The 9,528-nt window shown below is 42.8% G+C and overlaps 1 protein-coding gene across 3 annotated transcripts in view; it reads left to right on the forward strand.

Annotated features, from left to right (window-relative positions):
- slc9a1a (solute carrier family 9 member A1a) overlaps positions 1-8,642 on the forward strand; it is a 30,464-nt gene extending 21,822 nt beyond the window's left edge. The window contains exons 9-13 of one of the 3 annotated variants that reach the window (XM_068735058.1): positions 618-744; positions 1,111-1,212; positions 1,889-1,970; positions 2,255-2,311; positions 2,793-8,642. In XM_068735058.1, coding sequence (XP_068591159.1) covers positions 618-744; positions 1,111-1,212; positions 1,889-1,970; positions 2,255-2,311; positions 2,793-3,079 — 655 coding nt within the window. In that variant the 3' untranslated portion in view covers positions 3,080-8,642. Of the gene's footprint in view, positions 1-617; positions 745-1,110; positions 1,213-1,888; positions 1,971-2,254 lie in introns of all 3 variants that reach the window. The other 2 variants (XM_068735059.1, XM_068735060.1) reach the window with 2 other exon arrangements.
- Positions 8,643-9,528: the final 886 nt, after the last annotated feature.

The following is a 9,528-nucleotide window of genomic DNA, read 5'->3' on the forward strand; positions in this document are numbered from 1 at the left end:
ACATAAGCAGCACTGTTATCATCACCTTCTCTGTCATCTTGTAATGCCCCAAGTGGGCGAGGAGTCTTTGGTTATCATCAGGTCTCATTAATTTCACATCTGCAGTAGCAAGTAGTCGGTGATTAAATGCTAAATTAAGCATTGGGCAGTTTTATTACCCAGTGTGAGTGCATTAGTCGTACTTCACTAAAGGTAAGTAAATGCTGGAGGAAGTCGGATACACAGGAAGAGAAGCACAGTGTTCAGAATGAGTGTGATCGCCGTAGAAATGACTTTCACTCTACCGCAACCAAACCAAGGACAGGAGTGTCAGCTAAAAGAATTCAGTTGTAACATCACTTCACAGTTAACAAGCACACTTACATTATTGATACGAAGTATCCATTACAGAAAGAGCTAATGTCAGCTCTAACGTTGGCTGTTTAATTCCACAAGCTGTCAGTGACAACCCAAACGTTCTCTTAGTCATCGGATACCGGGAGGAAATAATGTCATTCTTATCACGACAGTTTGTGGTGTGCCCCGACAGAAGCGCTCACGGCAGACACGCGTCTCTGTCACACAGACTGTGATAGTCCTGACTCTCTTTTTTTTTTTTTTTTCTGCGTATTTCTCAGGAACATCCAGCCCAAGAAGCCTCTTCCCGCCAAGCCCGCAGAGAGAGCTCTGTCCCAGCTGCCTAAAGGCCGAGAGGAGGAGATCAGGAAGATCCTGAGGAGTAACCTGCAGAGGACACGGCAGAGGGTAAACGCCGCTGCGTGAACGGCGAGATCCGCTAGAGATGCGTTGATTGTATTACCGGGAGTTCGGAGCGTATCACTGTTCATATTGATTTGCACTGATAAACAAAGTGGTATTAGACTACAGTGTAGCGTATTGATTGTGACAGAGTTAGGATTCAATCAGTAGCTCCGCTCATACATCGATCATAATACTTTCATTTTTTTTTTGGAACACAGAAAAGCACTTCCCATTGATTTTCTCTTGTGGTCATCATGATCTGAGTAAAGGTCTGCAGGTCTTAGAGATAAACAAAACTGTACAACTCGTATTTGTCAGTCATCAGGTTGTCCTCTTAAACAGAGTTGTTTTTTGTGTGTCGTCTCTCAGCTGCGCTCCTACAACAGACACACTCTGGTGGCGGATCCGTACGAGGACGGCTTCAGTGACTTCCTTATCAAGCAGCAAAAGATGATTGAGCTGGAGAAGAAGGTATGATTATCACTCTGCGCCGGGGCAACGCCTCTTAAATCAAGAATCAGTCTGAGCCAGCTGTGTCTGCATTATCGAATTTGATTGACACCTCGTCACGGCATCGTTTAAACAAAACAACATTCTGCTGATAAGTCAACGCTGAAGAAGACATTTTGTGATACCGTAGCAGTGTGCCTGTTACGTAATCTGGTGTATAACAAAGTAGACGTTATGAAGCACGAAAACAAAAAGCAGAAAACACTGAAGAGTCCGAAAAACAAGCAACAGATGAACAACAGCTTTTCTCATCTCATACCGGACCACCAGCAGTTAAATGATTTGCCAAGTTTATGATTTGTGTTCTAATTAAAGTCTTCTGAAAACATTCTCTCGACACAAATTTGTGTCTGATTTATTGGTACGGTTGAGTGGCCCGACCACTAACTTCCGTTTCATCAGCCTTTAATTACATAATGAAAATAGACTGTTTCTGGGTAAATTGAATGTGCTAGAAGCCAACGTAGACCATTTCTACAGACGCGTCACTTTAATGAAGTTTCTCTAAGGTATTGACGAAAAGAGACTTACCGAACTGCTGCACTACAAACAATTCAATGAAGCAGAGTGTGTACTTCCTGTTTACATGAAAGCCTAAATCATCCCATGAACAACCACCGTCCCTGTGTGTTCCCAGATAAAAGACATGAAGAACTACCTGACGGTGCCCGCTGCTCTGCCTGACTCCCCGACCATGTGTCGAGCCAGACTGGCCTCAGGTAAACTCTTCCGTTTCATCCACAGCCGAGCGCAAAACGCACCATCGTACTGAACGGTACCGCGTAAAAACAAACGGAGGAGGTTCACTACGCCACCGACGGCACCCACGATGACGAGACGTTACATTTTTGTTAGGTCTCTCATGGCAGCTTTCACGAAACAATAAACACTGTAAGAAAGCACTGCTACTGTTCAAGCCTGCAGCCGCAGATATTTCCCCGCTCAGGGAAATATGTTTGCATGTGGCAGCCGGCATGTAAACCAGTGTGTGGTTTCATTTTAGGCAGAGGTACTGATTTCAAACCTGCTCAGCAGCAGAAAGGAAACAAAAGCAGTCCAGGTATGTAGTGAGTGTAGAGGAGACTCCTTTTCTGAGTTGTGATAACCCCGTAGCGATCCTAACATGCATGTGTCGGTTGTGTTGCTTGTTAACACTCATTAATCGCTCATCACTAACGAGGGGATCTCATGACATGAGGCCAAAAACGCCGATGATTTACTTTAGCCAAGAAACAAAGACCTGATTAGAGTCGAGCATGATGTGTGTTGGAATTTCAGCTTCATGAGTTTTAGCTAAAAGTGGAATTATTTCCCGCATGTGTTGCATCATAAATCATTGTGGCTCGTTGTTTTTTGTCGTGTCGTGAAACATCTGGAAAGGTCTTGCAGCCTCGAGTTTGTGCAGTGATTGTAGCTTTGTTGGCCATAATTCTCCTCCCCTTGTACATCGTACGTTCATGCACGCTGATGGAATGAAATGCAATCCCTTTTTTTTTTTTTTTTTTTAAAGCCTCGGTAAAGCTAATTCCCTGATATTGCAGACCCACAAGCCTACAGCGTGAAGCCGGAGTCGGACAGCGTGCCGACCATCCAGGTAGACCTGGCCTCTCCTCAGTCTCCGGACTCCGTCAACCTGATGGATGAGTTCAAAGCGGCCAGCAAGCAGCAGCAGGAGGAGGAGGACCGGGGCCTGATGATGAAGCCGAGTGGCGCCAACAAGCCAGGCGAGGCGGACGGAGGTCGAGATCAGCAGAAGCTGACGAGGTGCCTGAGCGACCCCGGGCCCAGCGCAGACGAGGAGGAGGAGGACGAACCCTTCCTGCCTTGACACAGCTAGACCGGATCGGGAGGGGTCGGGCTGCGTGCCCGCCCTCGCCTAGTAGAGGGAGCGCTGCTCCACTGCTCCACTCCAACTTATCTCTTTGGTTCAGAACGCCAAACAAGCCAAAACTGCTATTGCTGTAACCACAAACGAAAAAATGCAAACGGAGATCGTCTGAGCAGAAATATAAGAGCCATTAGTTTTTAATTATCATCGCTCTGTATTTTTTTAGACGGGATCGAAACAGCTGCAATCTGAGAGATGGTGGAGTTTATGGTTGATAGTCATTCAGACATTCAGGAAAGAACTATGCATTACCAAAGGTCTGGACTGTTTCAGTGTCAGACAATATCATTGTTACTTGTCAGACTGTTTTCCTTTTTTTTTTAATGACTGCATAGTTGTTGTTTTCTGTCTTTTAAAGATACCTTTGAGACGTGCTGGGCCTCTAGTCCTAAATTTAATCGACAAAGCAATCTAGTTTTCTCTTTGGAACATAGCACTTGTGCTTAAGGTGCTTGTTTTAATCCAATATCTCACTGACACTGTTCGCTGGATATTCAAACATTTCGTGTTCTTATATTTGGCCTTACTTTACGTCACACCTTTTCACCTGGTGCATTTCTATCTGTTTTTTTTTTTTAAACGTATTTTTTACTTTCAGGGGTACTAACATCTGTTTTGAGTTTGATCCAGTGTTCGTAGTCGTGCTTACAGACCTTCGGCCGGGTTCTGTTGCTGCAGAGAGAGTTACGCGGACTCTCAGAACCCCCTTGCTGTCGTATGAAGCCGTTTGGACCTACAAACATGGAGCGAAGCCCAGCGTTTTGGGAAGCTGCGACGGCCAGTGATGTAGCACAGATGTTCTGATGTCGGTGATCATGCCTGATTCCCCCATCCACGTCCTCTGAAGTTAAATCACATGTTGTGTCACAGTTCAGTGTAGACGCTTTATGTTTTACCTCAATGTTAGACCACCACCACCCTTTAAAGCTAAACTCATGTAGTGGTCGAGTTTTCAGCAGTAGTTGATGCTCTTTATGTAACGAATAAGTGCCCATCTAACAGTCACCTTCACACCATGTTTTTAACTTTCAGAGCTGATTTTATTATATCAGGACAGAATAGCTCTCTCTCTCTCTCTCTCTCTCTCTCTCTCTCTCTCTCTCTCTCTCTCTCTCTCTCTCTCTCACATGCCACTAGAAGCATTTGTTCTCTACATCACTACTCAGCTCATTACACAGAGAGTGAAGGTTAGTTAGTACAAATCCATCCTCACGTCTTAAAAGATTCACGGCCGTGGTTACACTATCGTCATCCGATCGCCGTCATCTTCCTCTCCGCACGGGAGTTCCTCTCCCGATCGAGAGCAAAGGGAAGGGAGTCGTGTTACGTCACCGCTGGTGAAGACCCGACCTGATGTCGCTGCTTCAAAACAAAAGCTTTTTAGAGAACAAAATAACGAGGGGACTTTTATTATGAAGAAGTTATTCAACAACATAAATTCAATATGTTTATCCACCGTTTTATAGCTGCTCCTTTTGACCACAAAACTAATAATACAACACACACGAGTTGTGATCTGGCGCATCCGAACACAGCAGTGTCATTGAACAGAGTGTAGCCACGGCCAAAGACTGTAGGCATCTCATGGCACAAAAAAAAAAAAAAAAAAGTAATTCTATGCAGTATAGATGTGTAAAATATGTAAATTGATTATAATATCCTATATTTATGAATACCCTTTAAAACTCAAATCATGTCATCTTGTAAACATGTAACCCATTGAGGCGAACCACTGCTAAAGACAAACACGGGCATTAAAGGAAACGGTTAAGAAGTGATCTGCATGAAGAACACAGTGGTGCGTGGTTGTTGCTGACGTAGGTTCGTTTCTCTACTGTACCGTATCCGGTCGTACAGTGTGTGAAATACATTGCACGTCGTTTCTTACTCAGCCGCTCAGTGAATTTGAATTAGACAAATCTCGTGGGCCACATCAAACAACAGTTAGATTGTAAACCCACAAGTATTCTTTCACCCGAGTCTATTATAAGTTGCAGGTTTTACTCTGGGAAAACAACCTTTCACACTGAAACACTTCCGTCTCTGCAGTAGGCCGACTGAGTCACTGCTCCAGTGTTCTGGCTGTTTTCTCGCTGTTAGTGGCCGTTGAATCCTCCCTGATCCTCTTACATCCAGAAGGCTGAGGGGAACGAGCACAACCACCTGACAGCCTTGCTCATTTCCTTTAACTCCTCTCCTCTTAAGCGTCGGTGAATGGCTTGCCACAGCGAGGATAAGAGGATATTTTGTCCGCGCACAAATGCGCTCATGTAAATCTTGAGTGTATTAAACGTGCAAACGCGAGCGTGCGTGCGCCGCTGTCGAGCGCGCATTCGGAGCCATTTTTTTTTTTCTTTGCCCCTTGTACTTTTCCTGCTTCCCAATTTCTGAAAGGGTAATTGTAGCTGAGAGATGGGAGGGTCGAACCTTAAAGCATCTCATTTCCCCGTCTGGACCAAATTCAATTTGCTGTCGGAAATGTCAGCGCGTGACGTGAGTGTCGCAGCGGAGGACTGTGCTGGAAATGTCAACAGGGACGGGGTCGAAGACAGAAGGGTTGTTTAAAACCCTGAAGTGACGAGCCAAATGACATGCGGTACACCCCCCCCCCCCACACACACACACACACCGCCTTCCAATCCTCCTTTTACTGCTGCTTAGAGGACAGTGGTATTTACACGCAGCGTTGAATTCCTGCATTTATTTATACTTCTGCAGCAACAAGAGGCCTGAGAAGTGTTTCTCTCTCTCTCGTGGAGGTCCTCTTAATGCGCTGCTCTTGGGAGTATTTCTAAATCCTCCTCCCAGATGCTCTTTGATTCCATTTAAAGGCGGTTTTGTTGCTCATTTAACCCGTAACTGCTCTGCAGAGACTGATAAGTGGGTTTCAGGAAGGTTGCGGCAAGTAATGAATTTCTAAACGTACTCCCACTTGTGAACGTGTGAATGCAAAGTAGGGTGTCTCTCATAGAGAATATGCGAGTTGTGTTTTTCATATCAAAGTCCTCGGTTAGCTTGGGGAGATGTGATCAAATGTAAGAAACCAAAAAACCTCCAATTCAGATTAAGACAAACCTCAAATCAAGAGGAATGAAACCCCCGATAGCGTCACATTATCCCAGACACTTCTACATTCTTAAGAAGAAGAAGAAGAAACCCCGACTATTTTCATACTTTTCCATTTCAAACCAAATGCATATTTTTTTGGGCAAACATTCTCCCACTGTGGGGGAAATGTTTGGTGCAGGAAACCTTAATCTTAAGCCATACAGCCTACAGAAGAACCGATTTAATTGTTACACGTCATGTTTGCCTTTGTCTCGCTCGACGCTTAAAACAAATGAAAATCTTCAGATTCAAATCGCTCCCATCTTCAAATGAACGCTCGCTGTTCTTGATTTCCACGCTGGGTGTTGGGTTGCTTTAAAGTCATGGCAGATGTTTTTATTGAATGTGTTGGACTGAACTACAAAAACACTGTTGCCTCACCAGCATTCGCTTCAGCTTTACGACTTTTTATTTCCATGTTTGCTTTATTTATGTGCTTTATTTTCTGCAACTGCGTTGTTGTACAATTATGTTCTTTGGGAGCTTTACGGGGATTTCTGTCACAAAAAGTCCCTTTATGTTCATAGTCAAGTGCTTTATTTGGATTCATGTGCATTACATCACTCCATGTGCTTTACAGAAGGTTAGAACTTCATTGTGTTTTTTTTTTTTTTGCATTTCATGTTTGGACTGTGGAGTTCAGGCTCAAGCAGAAAGTGTCTGGATTTACATCTATACACTCTAACAGTACGGCTCATGAGATTTAAACCCAAATTCCGTTCTGTTAGACCGTTCCACTGGGAAAAGTAAAGTGAAGGCAACAATTTCAACCAGCTACGCATGCGGACCAAACTCTTTTAGTTTGTTTTTCCCTGGTATCCAGGCAACCATCAGTTTCCATTAATTCTCCAGAGAATAGCAAACCTTGTAGAGACTTTAAACTGGCTTCAGGTCGACTTTTAGGTCTGTTTCATTTCAGATTCATTCAAATCAACTTCAGATCTATATTGACATATATGACCATGAAAGAGTTTTTGTTCTTCCTGTCCATAGCAGCCGTAAAGAGATCGTCATTCTGTGTGAAAAGGCATTTCTTAAGTCGAGCCAAAGATAATATTATCCCTCAACAGTCTGAGAGACTTCTTACGTCTTCTGTTTGTCTTCCAAAGTTGCAGTGTTTCCGTATGAAACTTCCCCTTTGTGTTACTATCCCTCCTCTGCAGCTCCGCTAGATGAAACACAAAAGGGGATTTTTTGTTCTATAAAGACTTTGCGTTTGGAAGATAGCCACTTTATTTGTTTACGTTAGACTGCTGTTTCAAGCTCACATTATCTTGTGTGGAACACTGGAACTGTATTTTGTCTTCCATCAATTACATTGAAAAATGGTTTCAGAGGAGATCTTTTAAGGCCCAGTATGAACAGGACAAACGATTAGTGACCGAAAACTGCTTCAACGTACGTATGGGCTAAAACTATTCTTTAAAAGTGACAGTAAAATGAATGGAGATGAATGGTTGCCAGAAAAATATGAAAAACACAGATACAAAATCTTCCATGCTTTGAAAAACACTAATTTGGTTACCACATGATTTGTGTGCTGAAACATTTAAAACACCGGTCTGTTCCTTTTAAGTACTGTAAGACTTGACCGGCCTAACGGTTAGACTGCGGATGACACTCTCCAATTATAGAGGCGGCCATCACAGTATGACGCGCGCGCACACACACACACACACACACACACACACACACACACACACACACACACACACGCGCGTCATCGACCTAATGGTCCCCTCGGTGTCATTACTCCACCACCCAGAGACTGTTTTCCTGCCTCCTTTACCTCATCGTTCTCCACCACCTTTCACCACACGAGCACTTTAACAGAGCTGTACCTTTTTATCTCAAACACGCCGATGTTGAAGAGAGCAATAAGTGGCTTTAATGTAGTGTACACGTTGTGCATTGGTTATCAGGTGACACATCACAGGGAAAGGGAATGTACTTCATGATGGGCCTTACAAACAGGGATGTATTCGGGGCTTTTAGTCCTCAGGCAGAGAGGCTGGGGCTTTAAATCCTCGTGAATGTTAACCTGATGAAATAGTGGATTGCATTTCCCTTTTATTCTTTTTTTTTTTTTTTTTTTTTTTGTCTTCATCTTCATGTTTGAATTTATGTTGTTGCAATAATTAAGAGGTTTATTTAATTTTATATACACATAAATGGGAATATATATATATAAATATATATATAAAATAAAGAAAAAAAAGATGTATTAGAAATTTACTATATATGTACAAATCCGAAAAATAACAAGTGTGCACTTTCTTGTTGATTATTCTTCAGCTTTCAGCATTCCATTCCTGTAATGACCAGTGAAACTAACAACCAGAAATGAAATGGCGTCAGAAACTATAAACCAAATTAAAGATTTACTTTATAGCAACGCCGTGTCCACGTCTCCTGATTTTCAATGTATCTTTTGTCCGATCAAATGACTTTGTGAAGTTCAGCATCCTTCAATCTGATGACATCTGATTACACATGAGCAAAGTTGGAATAAGTATTCAGTTCCTTTCAGAGTAAAAGTTGCAAGAACACAATGTAAGAATACTGCATTCAAGAAAATGAAAGGAAAAAGAAGTGCAAAAGTATTATGAGCTAAATATACTTAAGGCATCATGATGCAGAATGTACCTTTTCAAAGTGTAAAACATGTTATTGCATTATAGTGTTTGATGTACATTTTTAAAATCGTAATCTGCGACCTGTGACGACAGCTGTCTGATGAATGTAGTGGAATTAAAGTACAAAGTAGCACAACATGGGAATACTCAGTTAAGTTGTACTGCACAGTACTTAGTTACTTTGCAGCACTGTACACGAGCAGTGTGTCTTCCCCTGCCAGTGTACCCTTGAGCAACAATGTGAGAAAAAGGGAAAGTGATCAACAAACTCGTCTGATCCACCTGCAGTGACCTTTTTTGGCCAGAAGGGGGAGTGCTGCTCCATATAATTCACATTTTATAAAATCATTCGGCGTTCTGAAATCAGACAGGATGAGTCCCAAAAGTAAAACATCCAGGGAAGAGTTGGATTTATTATGTCTGGAGGACATTTTATAATTGGATACTTTATTGAGTCTGATGAACTGAGAATGAACCGTCTGCCGTGTTAAAAGTGTGATGGCATCACTCGTTCCCGGCTCTGTTTAATGGACAGTGTGAGATGTCCAGAGAGAAAAGATGTGGCCGCTCTGGCTCAGCTACTTTGTTTATTCCGCTCCTTTTTCTGTTAAATGGAAAAATCACAATAACTCATGTGCTCCTAAA

The sequence above is a fragment of the Cebidichthys violaceus genome, unplaced genomic scaffold (genome assembly GCF_023349555.1).
Source record: "Cebidichthys violaceus isolate CVI_PGR_0920_01 unplaced genomic scaffold, fCebVio1.0.p SCAF_7, whole genome shotgun sequence".
NCBI classification, from domain to species: Eukaryota; Metazoa; Chordata; class Actinopteri; order Perciformes; family Stichaeidae; genus Cebidichthys; species Cebidichthys violaceus.